Below are 18943 nucleotides of genomic sequence, written 5' to 3' on the forward strand. Positions count from 1 at the left end.
AGAAGGCTGAAGGACATGCTGACATGAACAATATTCTTTTGAGTTCTGGCACAGAGGATTTGGCCCCTTCCCCCACTGGGCTGGCTACCCACGTACGACAGACGTGGCTGCAGCTTCCTACCACCCTGAGGTAGGAAATGATACCACAGGAGAGTGGTAAAGCTTGAACACCTCTGTAAAAACTACCAAAACAAGGTCTGCAGAGGTTTGCTTTGCACGTCCTCTTCTCGAGAAAGGCAGTGTTAATCACAGAAGTATTTCTAGGAACTCCCTTCATATGTAGCATTCATGATGTCAGCCCAGATACCGAGTGTCTTCTGAGGATCCAATGTTCTTGAAGGAAAAGGAACTTTTGTGTAGCTCTGAAGGCAGCTTAGCATGCTCAGAGGGGAAAAAAACCCACCATCCAATCTAAAACGTATTCAGAAATATGTGACTGTTTAACACTGCAATGCATTTAATCTGGTTTTGGAAAATCGGATGTTTAAATGCCTACAAAACAAAAAAGAAGGCATTTCCCTACCAGTGTAAAAAAAAAAAAAAAACCAAAACATAAAAAACCCCAAATCAATAAACAGTGCGGTCTGAAGAAAAAAATATGCCAGAAGATTAAAACCTCAAATAAACAAAAAACCCCAACCCCATTAAGCTATTGAAAAAGAAAACTATTTCTCAGCAGTTAGAAAGCAGTAGGCTGCCTAACATCCACTATCCTGAATCTGGATTTAGTTGGGCTTTTGCTTTTTGTTTGTTTGTTTGTTTGGGATTTTTCTTCAGATAAATATTCAGGATAGCATTTCCTGGTTAATGCCAAGCACCCATAGCTTCCTTCTCTCTCCCTACCCTTTACCTTTGAATAAACTGTTAAGTAAAAGAAGCGAGTTTAAGAATGAGTGAAAACAAAAGTGCAAGTTCTATTTTTATGTATAATTTATGAGCTCAAAAACCACAGCAAAAGAGCACCAGTTAGAGGCCATGACCATAAATATACATTCCTACCTAAAAATGTTACAGATGTTTGAATATATTACTTTCAACATCAACTGAACCATGATTCTCCTTGATACTGCTTTTAGTCACGAACCTTGAAATTTCACGTTGTTTGCTAAATTTAAAAAAGGAAAAAAACCGACAAAACCCTGTTACCAAATATCACAATGTATGTAGATTTCAACTATTTATTTTCCAAAAAGACAAAGAAGTGACTTCTGTGATTAGGTGCAAGCATGAAGATTGTGCTCTGCCTTCCTCTTGGGTCTGGCAGAGAACTGTGGCTCTATACAAGCAGTCTCAAACAGACACCTCTGTGGTTTTTTAACTGGACACATTAAAGCTTTTTATCAACAGGGGACCCACCTGTGCCAATCTGAATGGATTGTCTCTGACACACGACAAACTCTGTGAAGGAGACTGGTCTGAAACGCCAATAATATTGAGTCCTTTCCTCTTTTCTCTCAGGCAAGCTTGCTGGTGTCTTTTTATTCTTTCCATCTGTTCCTCCACAGTCATTCGAGGCCGTGAGCTTTCTGCAAGACACAGCTGCTCCACTGCACTTCTTGGTCTTTCCTTAAATGGAAGAATATGTATATATGTGATTTAAAAACCCCACGATTTCTAACTTCAGAAGAGATCACCTAATGATTTATTAAAAAGCAGAAAAATAGGGAGCAAATAAAGACCTCCTGTGTATGTGAAAAAAACTACAAGAACCGATTATTATTAAATGAACACCAAATTTGAAAATAAAAGGAAGGAATTATTTGCTTTTTTAACTAATAACTTTGCCATCATCAATGATAAACATTAAGAGAATGGGTAGATGCTCTCTCAAAGCCATCCTCTCGAGCTAAAACAATTTACCAGACATTATACAACTGGCAAACACGAGTTATTTGACTGAGACAGAAACATAATTGAAATTTAATGATCCAGGACATTTATACCAGTTGATCTAACAGTGATTTCTGCCTTTTTATTTCAAGAAAAACTACAGCTGGGCATCATTTAACAGCAAGTGCAGGCTGAAACTAAGTGAATTTATCAGCACTTAAAAATCTGTAATTCTAAGCATTATATTTTTCCCAAAACAACAACCATCACTTTACCTACTTTCTTCTTGAAATTCACTGATTTACAGGTAGATCTATACTTTGTATGACAAATAAAAATCGACTTCGGGCTAATCAGCTGCATTCAGCACATTCAGAGTAACCGATTTCACTGACGAAAACTGAAAAGTTCTTTCTCCAGTTAACATCCTGTGAGGTTTTTTTTCTCTCCTCTCCCCTTCTTCCTACAACTTCTCCTCTTCTATCTGTGCTGCAACTACGACAAGTTTTTCCTTTTACTACATATAAATGTCTGTCTTTAGCCCAGAGACTACAGAACTCTCTAATCTGAAATTTCAGGCCTATTACCTGCACGCTGCTTACTGTATCCTTGTTTTTTGCCACTTTAGGTGTCTCCCAAATCACTTTAGTAATGAAATAAATAAAAGTCAGTATTTGTAATACAGGGGCTGTGAAACTGCCCCAGAAGCCAAATACAAGTCCTTCAAAGTTTTAATTTAATCTAAGACCTTTCAACTCATGTCTCAACTTCAGCAGCTCAGTGGATTTATCATTATCCTTTAATTGTTGCCAAGTTTGAGTGTCTTCGTGCAGTTTAACCTACACAAGATTTATAATATTATCATCCTTTCTACAGATGTCTCCATTAATTTAGTATATGATGCTTTAATAACAGTGGGTTTTTTTGGCTAAGAAAATTTAAAAGATAACTTCAGCTTTTGGAGTAACTACAGAATTTAAACTTGGAAAGGTCGTATCACTGTCCATCCATGCTGGAAAGTAATTTTAAAGTACCGTTCTTAGATCTATCTTCTTGTTCTTCCTCAAAGTGACATAGGATGCTATTGTTGAAGACTCTGGTGTTGGTGATTTGGTTCTGGGTGGTACAACTCCCACAGGAAAATGTGAGCCTGCAAAACAGTAAAGCAAAATATACTAAGTGTTGTGCAAAACACCGCCGAAACTGTTGATTTGTTTTCTAGGAAACACATGTTGGGAACTCTTCCTCAAAAGACAGCAAGGATCTTAATGCCTCAACTATGTGTGTTTTAAGGAAAAAGAGCCCCTGGCCTGAGGTTGCACGAATGGAACAAAACATGGAGAACAACTGCATGTGGTACAAGAGACTGCTGGTCATAAAAATAACAGTGAGAAACAGATAATTATTAGACAGTCCTCTGTGTAACTTCACAGATGGCTCAGGGAGAATTCCAGGGAAGATGGCCAAGCTTCCCAACTCATGGACAGCCACACTGGGACTTTTTATGGAGCAGAGGCCAGCAAGCTTGCAAGGCCAGCAAGATGCTTGGGTAACCCCACCAGTGCTGTCACTTAAGGCCAGGCTTACAAGATTGCAAAGTGTCAAAATACAGAATTTAGCCAAAAGTGGGATCAAAGACAAAAAGTAATTAAGTGTGGGTTGCTTACTTGGGAAGAAACAAAGGCTGTGAAAGAGAGGGGGCAAGGTGGTTGAGAAAGAACAGGCATGGAATAAGGGAGAGGAATAAAAAGGGGGCCAGCTTTGCATAAGGGGAATAAAAGGGTGCTTGTCATGGTGCTTGTCTGGTCAAGGCCCATGCTTTAGCACTGCATAGTGTACTATCTTATTAGATTTTATTCCGTGAAGTATTTTCCATTTTCTATGTGGGTATGCTTTGCTTTCCCTTCCATATATGATGAGACATGCCAGGGATCTTCAAGCCAGGTGAGCTTGTGAGTAGGAGACAGCTACAGAAGACCAGGGGTCTGGGAGCCAAAAATGGGAAAGACTCTGGTTCTGGGGGTGGGCACTCTTATGTCTGAAGCTTTTGTCTGTGAGATCCTAAAGAACTTAAGGCCAGAGTAGATGGCAAGCAGAACACACAGATTTTAGAGGATATATTGATTCAGTGAAGGCTCATCTCTTTCTCCAAATTGTTTGATAGGCCTACAAAATATTCTGGAGGTATCTGAATGCCCTTGAGTGAAATCCATCACTCAAACCAAAAACTGCAAAGCAACAGTTTGGGTCTCCTTTAGACATAAAAAGGATAAAACATAGCAGAAGTTCATTTTCTTTTTGTGCCATGTTTATGTACTACACAGGCCATAAATACTTCTCTGGTCTCAGACAGATGTAAGGATTACTTTACATAGTCCCATTAAGACATTTTTCCTTATTTGCTGTTGTTTGAAAAGAGAGGGAAGACTGACATGAGAATTGTTTAGTACAGCAATGTGCACAATGAGCTAGAACAACATTTTTAAATTTCCTCTGAAATGTATTAGTTTTTAGAACCACTCTCAAAAAGCAACTACATCATTTAGGTGTGACTTCTTAAAACGGCAAGAAAGAAAAAATGCAGAAGATGGGTTGCCTTTGAGTTTGTTTCCTTTTCAGTTTAAAAACTGCTAAGATAGAAAGGCATAAAAATGTTTGTTGAAACAGCATATAGCTGTAAAGGCATATACACTCTAAAAACAGACAAACAATCAGAAATGGTTAGATTTTTTTCCTACTGCAGGTGGACTGTTATTGTGAGTAAATGCCCAGAACAAGAAATATCTGTTAGAAAATTCATATGCTCAAGTGTGTGCACCGGATGATAAAACACAGATATGATAAAGAACAGAATGAAGTGAGTTTAAGAATACAGAAAGCCTCTCACTGCAACTATTCTGTCCCCCACCCCTAAATATTATTTATATTAGAGGAATTTGTATTATTGCTTTCCCTGCCTGTTTTTCTACAAATGGACATAATAACATTATTTCTGTCTTTAAGATAGAAAGCAGATCGAGGTGTTCAAAAAGTATTGGGTTTCTTCACATGGTCAGTGTAGGCTTTGTTATTTTATCTTGATCATTACTTTATCTCCTGTCATAAATTACTATGAGTAATCTGGTACATCACAGGACAATAAAACCTAGGCATGTTTTTAGAAAGGCAAGGTCCTTAACAAGTGGTTGATGATTAGCAAATCTCAGGCTAAACCTTGCATTTTTTCCCACCAAGTTAACAGAAAGTTAATATATATCTTAATGTTATATCTCAGCAGACACCACAGTGAATCTGAACTGACTAACTGTCTGGTAAGTGCAAGCTTAAATTATGTCATAGGGCCACTCACATTGTTTATACCCAAACTATGCTAACCTTAGTTGTAGAAGCCTCCATTTACCATTCTGATGAAAACAATATCCTTGTATGATCATAACTCTCGATAAAATTCTGGTACCACTGCACCAGCCTGCTCTGTTAACACTGAGTCAAACTACCAAAACAAGAGGCAGTGATCCTGCTGGCACTGGAAACATCAATCCTTACAGTAAGATGTAAGTAACTAAATTTAGTTACTTCCTCTCAAACCTCTTAATATGGTTTTTGGGAGGTGCTAAAGCTGAGCATTTTCCTGAAGTCACCTTTAACAAACTATTCTGTGTGTTTTAACAAACAGAATTGAGAAGCACTTCCTGGTAAAAGACTCTACCAAGCAATTAGTAGCTTTTATGGAAGCTAGATGAAGAGAAGAATCCAAAGCATTTAGCAATTGCAAAGACCTTTATTGTCTGTACACTCCAAGGTCATGATCATTATTCCTATTATATCAGAGGACAGAAGGCAATTCAACAATTACAAGATTAAAAAAAAAGAAAAAGACATTGTTTCCCTGCCTTATGAGAGCCTGAAAATTCTGTGGTGCTGCCTTTTTGGACGTTCCAGCGACATAACATGGGGAGCTTGATTCAAAAACTGAGTAATTGTTCAAGGGCAAGAACATAAAATGGGTAATTGTTCAAGGGAATGGTGTGTGGGGAATGTGAGTGATGTGATTAGACATGGTGTCAATAAGGATTTCAGGGTTGTTGGTGAGTGTAATGTTTGATTTTTCTGCGGTGTAATTGACTGAAATCTTTCTCGTGATATAATTAAATCATTATTTTATTGTGGAAGCTGTTTCATCAAACTGGGAAACGGACAGGCTGCAAAGATCCAAACCATGATGCAGCTTCTGTAACACAGTTAAGCTCTGTATTCCTTGTGAAAAAACTGAAAGGTTGTAAACACCGCACCCGGGGACAAACCTTTAGCAGTAGATTCTGATTCTGACATTTGTTCTGTTTTTTCTTCACCATTAGATTCATCTACTTCTGCTACTGTAGTTAACTCCGGTTCGCTCTTATAAAGCCTATAATCAGGACCCTGAGGAACATCAAGTTATGAGGTAAATAAACAGGCATTTTTGTACAAGCATTCATGTCTTAAGACTCAAACCAGTTGTTCTGTGGTGACTCTGCTCTCACTTTAAGACAGCGTTCCATTGTTCAAGTGCTATTACAGAAGTATTTCTTTGTCATCAATCTGAGTAACATTTGCAGACATTCAGAAATCACAGGAAAAAACTGCCATAAGAATGCAGAGTTGTGGGGTTTTTTAATGATCTTCCTGAAATAAACTGGTATAAGCTTCAAAAACCGAGCCCACGTTTTTTTTTAAGAACTAGTGAGGAGAAGAATCTAATTTTCCGAAATGCACTCAGGTGCAAAAATTTAAGTCTTAAGACATTTTATATATGCACAGAATATATGACAGGAAAATGTGAAAAGCAAATGATGGGGCCGTAAATAAAACTAAGTAAACAAAAGTAGAACCATAACACAAAAGTAGAACCATAACACAAAAATAAAACCATAACACAAAAGTAGCTGGATGAGTAAATAAAAACTGTGACAGCGCAGAGGAAGGAGGATGCTTCAAGAACAACGTGGCAGTTTAAGCCACTTACACAGTAAGATCCATTTCTCTGATATCCTTGAACTTGGTAAATCTTCTTTTCTTCTGTCAGATGTACTGGGCCCCTGCTATAACAGAGCAAGGAGCTGCTATCACTGGGCAGAGGGGGGATTATGGGAGGATGCTCTGTAAAGTCATAGGACCGAGGGAGTGGAGGACGAGGTGGGACTACTTCCTCTTCCTAAAGATTGTAGAATAGTCACCTTATTTAGATGTGCACACCTGTTACAATTATTTATAACTTAAAAAGAAAAATATATTACCATGGCTACACCAGCTATAAATTTTGGAATTAAAGGGACAATGTCACATTTAAAAAAAAAATAAAAATAATTCTAACACCTGCACTTTCTGTTGGACATGAACTCTCAAGAACTCTCTAAATCATCCTTTTAAAAATTAAATTAATTATATTTTTAAAGATTTTTACATAAATTAAGACTTTTAGAAGGTTCTGTAAGCCAAATATATTTTGCATACACTTTAGATAACCATGACAATGTCCCTTTAAAACAGTAACTTCCAGCCAGATTTTCAGAGGACTTGAACATTTGGGAGCTCCCACAGTTTCAGCTCTTCTTGTGGGTGCTCTGGCCACCTGAGAACCCGGCTCAATATTTGAATAGACACATAAAGCAATCTATTTTTTCCCCATGAGAAGTGTGGTGGGTAGAAAACAAATCCGTAAATCAGGGTTTATATTTCTACAGTAACAGCCTAAGGAGAGGAAAAGGTGAGAAATGGAAAAGAGAAACATACCAGTGAGAATATAAAGACAGAACAAATCAAAAGTGTTAGAATTACTAGTGGAGCTATCAGTTTTTAAAATTAGTTCATAAAGCAGTATTTTCACAGAAACATACTGAATACATAGTTCAGCCATCCTTAAAATATTTAAGATGTTTATTTTTGTCATAGCTATATTACAAATTCAGTGATGCTAAAATAGTAAATATGCTAAAACCATACCTCATTTTTATATTTAATGGATGAAAATGTCCTTGAAACCATGATGCCTGTTCGAGGGAAGGGGGAGAGGTATAGAAAAACAAAGACAAAAAATGTTTTCAGTACACAGCTTTTAAAATATGAACTACAACCTGTTGCTATCAAATTACAAAAAGCATCAAATTAAAACAGATGATTTCTTTTCCTTTTTTTCTCAGTAACTGTACAACATTTTCAAACATACAAAAACAACGATGGAGCTTTAGTTTAAAAATGCATGTGATCCAATTTCATTTCCTGTGAGATAAAAATAATCAGTTTACCTGCCTCTGAAGAGCTTCTTTGCTGTTTATGTTTAAGTAAACCCTCCATGACATCTTGAATTCTCCACAGTTCCTTCTGAATCTGAGCACGCTGTATCCCTGCTGACTCAGTCTGTGAGCAAACAGCATATATGGGCAATACATTAGAATATCTTGCAAGTGGAAAAAAAAAGGGAAAACCTTTTTCTTTCTTTGGACTACACTGCATATCCTTTCACAATGAAGGAAAATAAAATATAGTAATGACACACTCTCCTTTCCCATCAAAGTGCAACATGCAAATGTTGCCCAGAATAAAAAGTATGATTAACTAATTTCAAAATGCACTGGTTAATTTGACAGCAATCTGTTAGTTAAAATTTCACTGAAAGAACTGAATTGTATCGACTGTGTCCAAAGAAAATCCAAGCAAACTTTGCACAGGAGGCCAATGTATGACAATAGAAAAGGAACCATCAGTTGCAACCCCAAAACAGGTGGAGATGAACATCACTGAAACAGAAAAAGGAAGCTTCCAGACACAGGAAAACCAGTGCTATAGCTTCAAAAAAATGGGAAAAGCTGAAGACTTCTTCAGAACTTACAAGGTATAAAAATAAATTACAAGTTTGTAAGTAAATGCACCACATGTCCACCTTTTTTAATTGATATAGTTTTTAAACAAACTCGTAGAAAATCCAAGTGAATTAAGTGTACTTTAAGATCTATGCCACACCTGAATTTCTCCAAGCCGATCAAGTTGCTCCTGCATATGGTTCCTTGTTACAGTTACATCATACTCCAATTTATCATATTCTCTCCAAGCTCTTTCCAGTTCCTAAGTATGTACAAAAGTAAAGAATTACAGATGCACATTTAAGTTACAAAAAATAAACTAAGAAAAAAACCCAAATAAACCCTAAACAAACAATTTTTTTTTTCTTTTTCCAGTGGCATGAGACTTCAGGAGGTAATGCATAAATAGATAGCAGCAATAAATAAAGGTATAATTTAGAGAATGCGATGTTTAAACAGCTTTTTGATTTTCTAATGATACTAAACGGAATTCAAACAAACAGCATTTTGTCTTTTCACAAACAAAAAGGATAAGCAAGGGGAAATTCTTCAGAACACGTCTTTTTAGTCAGTAGGCATGTGGGTCTTAAGCTGTTCTCTCCACTGAGGCAGAAAACTCACAAAAATGGATGCAAATTTGTGTCTTTTATCACACAGAATACACATGTGTGAGTGCACAGCATGTGTGTGCATATGCAATGCATTATGCAGGACAAATGTAAGTCATCCAACCCTGCCTGTAAAGCTGCCTGTGAGTGCCCCAGGCCTACTAATACACCGCTGTTTTACGTGAGTGAAACTACAATCACCAGAAGGAAAAGGTGGAATAAAAAAAAATAAAAAAAAAAATTATTCTTTGAGGTCAGCTTTACCATCTCACTTTTGCAGCCTACATCAAGCAATTTACTCAATTTAGCATAAATTAAAAAGTTAATGAGGGAAAGCGTATCTTGAGGATTTCCTTTCCCCTGGTTCCCTTCTCCTTGTCCAACCAATTCCTTTTAAAAGACAGTCTAACATTCAGATTAAAACCAACATTTCAGCCCCTACATTGTATCAATTTCACCACAGCTCACCACTGGAATTTGACAGTGAAATATCTTATTGGATATATATGTCAGTAGAGAAAAATGACTCTTTGCCCTGTCATTTCAGTGTAGAAACCATCACAAAGTGGAAAAGGACAGCAGACAGCATTTTCCTTCCTTTCTTTTTTTTTTTTTTTTTTAAGTTTTTGAAAGTGCATAGCTTGAAAAATCTTTTAAATACAACGGCCCACTATTAAGAGAGACCATGACAGTATAATCTTTTCTTCTTTTCATCCAGCAGCTGCTTTTGCTTAAAATAAGTCACCTATCTACTTGAATAGAGTTTGTTTGCCACTATACGAAGTAGTTTATTTGCATTATTTACTTCATCAAATTTTCATATTATAAAGATAATTACCACACCAATAAAAAAATTACCATCCAAAAAAAAAAAAAAGCAAGGGAAAAAAAAAAGACTACTCAATGAATGCAGGGAAAAGATCACTTTCCATCTGCCTTTGGCAAAAACGCAGACGAGTAAAAGACAACTGATTTTTGCTGGAATGCGATAAAAACTAAGCACAGACAACCCAATTAAGGACATGAACGTAATCATTTCACACTTGGAAGGTGTTACTTACTGCAGTAGCTCGTGATACTTCTCGACAAGTGCTAAGGAGTCCGTTCTGCAAGTCATCTCTCTGTAAGACTACATTTTGTATGGCTGCGGGATTATCTGCATTCATTTCTATCTCCTGACTTGCTGATAGCAAAGCTTGCTCAAGCGTGTACTATTGTAATAAAAAGAATTATTTTTAATGTTCTGCATCATTGGGCTGATTTTCGTTTTATTTCAGTTATCAATGTTCTGATAATAAGCATGTAAAATAACATCCACTTTAGGTAATAAATACAATTGTCCTACTTTCTCCTTGTGTAGCTGTTGAAGCTTCTCCTCCAGTGCTTGCACAACTTTATCCTGTTCACATAAACGGCTAAGCTTAGCCTAGTGTAGAACACAAAATTATCACAATTAGAATTTTGTTATTTACATCTTCAGTAATCAAAATGTAACTTGACCGAATCATTACATGAATCCATATAAAGTGTTATTAAAACAAAATATGAATTCTAAAATCGTGAAGGCATCAGTTTTACATTTTCAAATTACTTAAGAAACCCTCTCAAGAAACTATGAAATAAGTGTTATTATAACTTAAGAAAAACAGCACAGCTCAAAACATGCAATTTATGATTCTACAGCTAAATCTTTACAACTTAATACCAGGTATTAAATACCACTTTAATTTACATATTGTTTAGTATTATAAAGACTATTGTATATGTTCACAGTCTGTCCCATGGTTTTTCAGGTGATAGTTTCCCATAGTTTCCATACTAGTACTACCCATATCCTTCTCTGATTTAGCTCCCATCGAGGCTTGGCTATGACTAAAACTGTCTCACTCCAGCTCCAATTTGAGCAAGTAACTGCTCAGTGCACTCTAACCAATTTAAAACAGTTTACTTTTCTATCTGAACAACCTTTTTGGTTCAGTTTGTGCTACTTTGCCTTTTCTTTTTTACTCTTAACGTCTCTTAAATCATTATGTCTACTCTTAATTGCACTGTGCAAGAATGACTAGATGTGCATCTATATGCATATAGAGTATGACTATGTGTGTATTTTTCACCATCTATTTTACACCAGCCCCCTTTTCTTTAGTAACTAACAACCCAATACTCTGAATGGTAACTACCTGTGCCAAATTTCAGTTTCGGTGTCTCTATCATATTTCCAGAGCAATTACATCTCTCATGCTTATAACTGAACTACTGCTACAGTTTTTCACTGGTAAAGTAATTAATTCCTTTCTAGAAGATACCTTTGAATAGCTGTAATACTTGAAATTTCAGCCTACAATGTAATATTTCCTGCAGTTAGAAGCTTTTTACAAAAAGAGTCTCATGTCCCTCAAATTAACAATGCAAATTCTGCTGACAATCACCTATATGAAATGGGTTTCAAACACAGAAGCCAAGGGGGAAATTGTTATCAAAATAAAGAGACAAATACCAGCATTTCCAAGGAAGAAGAAACACAAATGACTTACATCAATATCCAGCTCTTCAGTTCTATATTTGTATAGTGTACCCCTACATTCTTCTTGTGTTAACTATAAGGAAGAATAATATTGCCATAAAACAACTTAATTGGACTATGAAAATGAAACAACTGTTCAGCTTAAGAGTTTTAACACAGAAATCAGCTTTTGCTTAAAAGTCAAGCATACCACATTGAACAATATATTTTTAGCCAATATATATTAATGAAGGTAAGTAAATGGAATGTCAAGCAGACTATCAGTAGAAAGTTGCATTAACTTAACAGGCTACATTTCTAATGCAAACTGGAGTTTTAAAGGTGTGCAACTACCTCAAACAAACATGGATAATGTGGGAAGATGAAACTGCCAGAGTAAACCTAGGCACAGTTATACATCATTATTTAAGTTTTGTTATGTGAATTCTAAATACAGGGGCTCATTCTACTTGGAATTAATCATTCTAGGCCCACTAAGGTCAGGTGTTTCCACAAGGAGCATATACTGATGTGACTATGAAACTAGAATAGAATGACCCAAGTTTACAACATATATGTAAAATATCTTGTTATAGATATGCAAACTAAGTGCCAATGAACACCTTCTGACTACTGTTTCATAGGGATTCTCTCCCATCCAACAAGAGTATTACCAGAAATGCCATAAAATAGAAGGTCTTCTATTTTATCTTTGGACTTAGGCAAACTTGCCTTCTCCTGCCAGTTAGGATGCAAGGTATCCTCATACAGCTTTCATACAGCTCCTCACATGAAGTTCTAAACTCTTTCAAGTCTGTTACTGACAAGTAACGAGATTTTAAAACATTCTACAAGAAAAAAAGGTAGCTCCCCATTTTAGAATGGACTGTCACACACAGTAACTACTTAATGTCCTATACAGCAAGCATGGACATAACACTATCAACCTTCATATCAATTTAATTAAAAACACTGAGTCCCAACATAGATGCTTTCCTTCCATGTGTCTGTCATAATTAGGTCATAATGAGTTAACAGTACAAGAAAGACTATAATAACACAAGTCCATGTTAGGGGACACTTATAAACAAAAGGACTAGGGAAGGGTTAATGAGACAAGCATTCCAAACATAAAATAAATCTTCAACACACTAAAGTGTTTCATTTCAAGATATTATGTCCACATACCTCATGCAAATGCACCTGGTGACAATTTAAAAGTATGTATAGTGTATTAAAACCACACAATAACTTTCTTTGAAATGGACATTTTATGAAAATGAATGTTGGACTATGAAAAAAGCCACAGCACTTTTGCACCTCATGAATGTCACACAAATTAAGATATCTATTCAAACTCCTACTATGGTAGAGTTTTGTTGTTTTACTGTCGATTTTAATCACAATGAGAGAAAAATGAGGAATGGAAATATTCAAATAAAACTCATAAACATGGCCAAATGTCTTCAACTTACAGAGAAAACCTAGTTATATTTCACAACAGAAAGATTTTCACAAAAGAAAGATTATCCCCTATTAGATAAATACAGCTTCCCAAGTCACTGCTCAGCGTTTTATGTGGCCGGGCTGGAAAAACGTAATACTGTTTTTTTGAGTCAGTATTTTTATACTTTCTTTAAAAAGAGAGACATTTATTTTTTTTTTGGCATTTCAACCTTAATTATAACTGAGTTTAAAACAGTTTGCCAATTCAGCATCCTTATCCCTATGTACCTCCTGAAAGGGATGTATCTTAAGTACTCAGAAAACGAAAGCACATTTCCAAAGAACACTATACACGTGCTAATTCTTCTTATTAAAATCCTATGACACTTTTAAAATTGCTGCCAACTTCTTGCTTTTGTCAGCAGTACCAGCTCCCCACAACAGGCACTGCTGGAGAGCCACTTCATTTCAACATTTCTACTGCAACATTTTACGTGGACCTAGGGTAAAAACTCCAAAAATAATATGAATAACTTAATCCATCTCTGACAGCTTCACTTTTCACAGCACATCAATAAATCCACTCAAGGCAAAAAGTGCAGAATGCTATCACATCCTACTGGAATTACAGGAGGAACCGCAGCAGACAAAACGCAATTACACATCTCAAGCGAGGTTAACAACCTCATAACCCTGGAAAACGTATTATAAGAGCTCCAATGACCAAGTTATCAAAATGTACTTTCTGTCACGTTCCACAAACGCCTCTTCTTCGCCAAATCGCTCCTACAAATCCTTGTGCCGGGACAGTAATTTCAGAGCAAGAGTGCCACCTACTGAACCAGCGACGGGACTTGCTGCTGACTTGGCTTTCTTTCCCTCGACATTTGCCTGCTTAAACCGCACCAAAGTCCATTCCTCTCAACACGGGGAAACTCACTGCACGGCTCCCAAACATTAGGGAGCAGCACCCTGACACCTACAAATAGAACTTACCATTTTTGGGAGGTAAACTGCTCCCGCAGAGTTTGGCCAAACGTGGACCTTGCACATGAAAAAGCGACAGGACCTTAATTGAACCTTCATCTTAGGTTAGAAATAATTTGTTATCAACTGTACAGTCCCACTGTACAGTCCCCATCTCCATCAGACACCAACACCAGATGAATCACAGGAGTGGATAAATCATGTGCTTCAGACATGAGGGGTTAAACCTATTTAAGTTGTCAATATTAAAAACATTTCAGTGACAGTGTTATCTCATTACCTTATGAGCTATTTTCAGATTCCACTAATGGCTTTGATTCAATAAATATATGGCAGGAAATTTCACACCCCAAACCCACACTACACAGCTCTGCAAGATATTGCACTTAGGAAATTAAAACAGGACAGTTTGGGGCATTTTTTAAATTAAAGTCAAGACTTCCAAGAGGAGGGGTTTTTTTCTTTTCTTTTTAAAATATTTCTTGCTACCAGGAAGCAAGGCAAATGGGCATTTAGCCCCCAGTAAGCAAGGTTCTCCTCTAATTTTGAATAATGTTGTCATATAACATGTTCAAATTGGAAAAAGAAGATTTTTTAGCTCAAACACGATCATCTCCTGTTCGCAACAAAACCTGAAAAAATCTCAAAATCTAACAAGGGTAATAGTTTAAATGTATGTAGCTGTGATAACAATAATAATATTCCATAAACAACACCTCCCCATCCTTATAGGAGCAAAAAAATCACAGGCTACTTTTTCTCTGGTTTTAATATATTAGGAACAATTATCCATGGAAAGACCTGGATGTTAGCTTGTGGCACTCAAGATTTTAACTTTTCTCCCTTTAGGGAACTCACACATATAAGAATAGTTGAGGAAAATTTTTACTTTTTTAAATCAGCCCATGCTGCTTTAGAAAACAAGATTAACGCTCCTCACCTATTATTAGAAATAAAACCAAACAAGGTAGAAATGGGTCCAGTATGTAAAAAGTGTCTTTTTTTCTTGTCTGTACATATGGAATCATCTTCCTGGCCTGTACTTGTGAATTTGCAGTACAGTCTGTAGAGCAGACTGATGCAAGTCAAAGTGATTTAAATAACTGTGAAGATCTAACAAATCACAAACAAAAATGTCTTATAAATAACACATTTGAAATAGTAGATATTTTTACTATTTCACTGAAGAACCATTAATCATTACAAACAAACAGGAAGCAAGACATTTTAAGTTTTTAGTTAAGTACAAGCTTTTCTTGCTTTCCTTTGCTTAATTCTAAATAAGCTCAGTCATAAAACTGAACTGAACAAACTGAAGCAAATAAAGACCCTTTTCTTTATCAGCAGGAATGTTACAGTCATCAGAAACTAGTTTATCATCTTGACAACAGAACAGGTTTCAGTCACTTGCACAGAGGCTTCTCCCAATTGTTTAACAACTCGTTAAAACTGCAGCAGGAACGATGACTGTTAAACCAATTTATTTTACTTTAATAAAAAATCTGTATGTCTGTTTAGACTTTAAATAAGTTGCCAGAATTTTAAACAGGTTAGTTTTGCATCAGAAGACTATTTAGGTAGCGAAATTTTGAGTGTGTTTTTTATCCTCTCCTGGAAGTAAGTTAATGCAGTATCTCATATAGGAAACTTCATCTATGAAAGCAAAAGATCTTGCCACTCCACAGTTTAGGCAACACGTGGGTTCTTTCCACACAAGGCTGCAAACACTCTGATCTGAAGAGACCACATCTCTAGTGACAACAGGTTATTCAGTCTTCACGACCTGTCAGTCAGTGTTTCTTTGACGAGAACGTCAAAAAAGGTGTTTATTCAGTGTCAAAGACAAAGCAGCTGCTGTGCTGATAAGGTGAAGGCAGTGCTGTGCAGCACAGCTTCCTCAGGGCAGCATCTGGAAATTTACTGGTATCCCTAAATACCTGAGCAGATTAGCCCAGGCACAGTTACACCTCAGATGTGTCTATATTAATATTAGAAGCCTGAGCCAGTTTACCCTGACACATCTAAACCAGCTCTGTTCGTTATACGTATGTCAACTTGTCTTACATACTCTATCAGAGAAAACTGATCCACTTAAAAAAACCTGCAACCCCTAGGCTTCTTTAAAAAAATACAACGGAAACTCCAAAATTTAATCTAGGGCTTGAGGGCACCTTACTTCTCCCATTCCTCTCCAAGTAGCTCCTTCAGCTTCCACGTTAGAGATTTTGTTTTGCACAGAGAAGCACAACTTGGATGATGATGAAATCAGTCACTCACAACCCAACTTCCTCTGGAAAGCTGAGCTTTTTTTTTTTTTTTTGCAACTTTTCTGGATCAGAAGCAAATTTATAATGTGGAGTTGATTTTTAACAAAAATGAAACATGCGGTTAAGCTGCGGAAATTTTTAGAAACGTGGCAAAACCTTAATCACTAATAAGTGACTGTTTTACGTGGCAGAACATCTCCTTTTCTTCAAGTTACACAACCTTTATATGCAATTTTGGCTCACAAGAGCATAAATGTAAATGCAATGCAACTGGTCAGATATCCCTTGTAAGAAAAACATCTTAGTTGTATTTGAGGCAAGAAACTTCTTAAACATCCCCTGATGTGACAGGGACTATTCAGTTAAGCCCCAGCATCCCTAAGACACTGCGGTGCCAACAGATATGGATTGGCCATGCTCATAAGTTAATGCAGGTCTCAACTCACAGACAATATTTCCATTCACATTTCTGGTTCTTCTTCCATCTTACCATTTACAACCATCACTAGTTACTCAGTAAGTGTGCACGGTTAAGTCTGCTGTGACTTTATGAACAGACACTGCCTTTTGGATTTACAGTCCCCAGATCAAAGTAATTTTGATCCTTCCTTTCTTCAGTGGCTAAAGGCTTGGTAGGTGCAAACAAAAACTTGTAAATCCACTTCCTAGAACGAAACAAAATTGCCAGAGATGACCAGGTAAACACCACTCACATGCTTTTGTAGTGGTCAAAAAGAAAGAAGCACCTTTGAACACTAATTGCAGAGAATCATGCTAAGACAAATGTTGGAAGCTTATTGGAAGGTTTATGAATTTACTGGGACACCTGCATAAAGCATCAACTAATTAAATCGTCTAGACAGAAAAAAGTTGTTCAAAAGTGTACATTTAATACTAAACAACAAAAACGCAGCAGAAGCCATGCTAACAATATTGCAGCATTGTATAAAGCATGGATGACTCGTGGTTTTCCAAAGCAAAGAAGAGAAACACCAATGTCATGAATAAATCTGAGGAACAACCAAAACTGTCACTAAGGAAAATTTTCGCAGATGATAAAGCAAATTTCATTCACTATCCAAGACCTTACTTGCTGGTACAGTTGCGGTCTTAGCGCCGAGTTCTCAATCATAGTGTGAACCATGGTGATTAAAGGTTCATTCTCTTTCATCTATTTCAAATCAGGAGGAGCATACAGCAAACATCAGTTTACAGCATGGCTAGATTTGAAAGACGACACTGTAAAATATAGCCTCTACTTTAATTTTTTTCTAATAATGCAGCAGATTACATTTTAACCCATGCTTTTTATATATTCCATCATTCAGTAATATCAACATCTGGAAAGTTTAATAATATCAAACAAATACATCAAAACCACAGAAATGATCAGAACCAATGCAATATTTATTCACCAAGGCTGTCCCTTTTTAAAAATAAAAATGCTTAAGATAAGTTTGGCTTCGCACGATATTGAAATGAAAGGTATTATCAGATTTTGCAATAGAAACACTCAAACCTTTATCAAAAACCTTTTAAATTATAGATTTAATAACTCAATGTACATTAAAAAGATATAAGCATCCCCAGCCTGTGAATATTGAAGTGAGGTTCAGGCTCATGTTCATGTATCAAAAAATGCCTTTATATAGTGCACTGATTTATATCCTTAGGGACTTTGAACCACTGCTTGTTGCATTTATCCACCCCCATATACAGGTGTGAAACCATTTCAGAACTGGTCAGATAGTTTCTATAGTGATTAGTATTTTTGATATGGGTGCAAATGTCAAAACCAGATGCTTTATTACACATTGCATACATTTAGGATTTCAGAAAAGCGTGCAACGGAAAATAGTATGGGCCCTTTGGTTTTAGAAAGGAGGCTTTCCTAAGGGAGAAATTATGAGAACAGGTGGTTTTCTTCTCCAAAAGAAACTCAAAAGTCACTTAATGCATAATCCTATTTTTGTTGGAAACTTTAGGACCTGTTGGAAACTCTAGGAATACCTGTTTCGAGTACGGTTGGTTACACAGGAAGTGTGTGAAGGAATATTTATGATCTTTCACTCTGTATGTGTATATATACACACTCCCCATGAAATTACAAAGCAAGGGTTTGTTTCGCAGACTGAAATGCCACAGAATGAGTTTTTGATGCCTTTTGGAACTTCTTGCTCCTATGTATTTAGGGGAAAAACCTAACCTGTACGTTTGGAGAAGTAGGGTTTTTTTCTCCTCACAGGAAACATATTTTCTTGTCATAGATAGAGGACCTTTTTGTTGTTGTTGTTGTTTTTTATACACAGTAAAGTCTGATCAGCTGATGAGTTAATCAGCCAATGCAGAATATCTTAAGAAGGTAAGCTTCTCTCTGTTTGTTCAAGGCAGGAAAAACACTAAACAAGCAACCCCTACCCTTTGCTCCATCATCTATAGCACACATAAACAGAAAACTAGAAC

The 18943-nt window shown here is 36.5% G+C and overlaps 1 protein-coding gene across 10 annotated transcripts in view; it reads right to left on the reverse strand.

Moving 5' to 3' along the window:
- Positions 1-18943, reverse strand: part of PLEKHA5 (pleckstrin homology domain containing A5) — a 165652-nt gene that overhangs the window by 10836 nt on the left and 135873 nt on the right. For 3 of the 10 annotated variants that reach the window (XM_032687704.1, XM_032687703.1, XM_032687708.1), the window contains 11 exons: positions 17571-17651; positions 11812-11874; positions 10623-10703; positions 10339-10488; positions 8830-8931; positions 8115-8226; positions 7813-7859; positions 6836-7024; positions 6135-6252; positions 2865-2980; positions 1357-1566 (listed from right to left, as the gene is read on the reverse strand). In XM_032687704.1, coding sequence (XP_032543595.1) covers positions 1357-1566; positions 2865-2980; positions 6135-6252; positions 6836-7024; positions 7813-7859; positions 8115-8226; positions 8830-8931; positions 10339-10488; positions 10623-10703; positions 11812-11874; positions 17571-17651 — 1269 coding nt within the window. Of the gene's footprint in view, positions 1-1356; positions 1567-2864; positions 2981-6134; positions 6253-6835; positions 7025-7812; positions 7860-8114; positions 8227-8829; positions 8932-10338; positions 10489-10622; positions 10704-11811; positions 11875-17564; positions 17720-18943 lie in introns of those variants that run through there. The other 7 variants (XM_032687707.1, XM_032687705.1, XM_032687706.1 and 4 more) reach the window with 6 other exon arrangements.

This window comes from Chiroxiphia lanceolata, chromosome 5 (assembly GCF_009829145.1).
Source record: "Chiroxiphia lanceolata isolate bChiLan1 chromosome 5, bChiLan1.pri, whole genome shotgun sequence".
In the NCBI taxonomy this organism is placed as follows: Eukaryota; Metazoa; Chordata; class Aves; order Passeriformes; family Pipridae; genus Chiroxiphia; species Chiroxiphia lanceolata.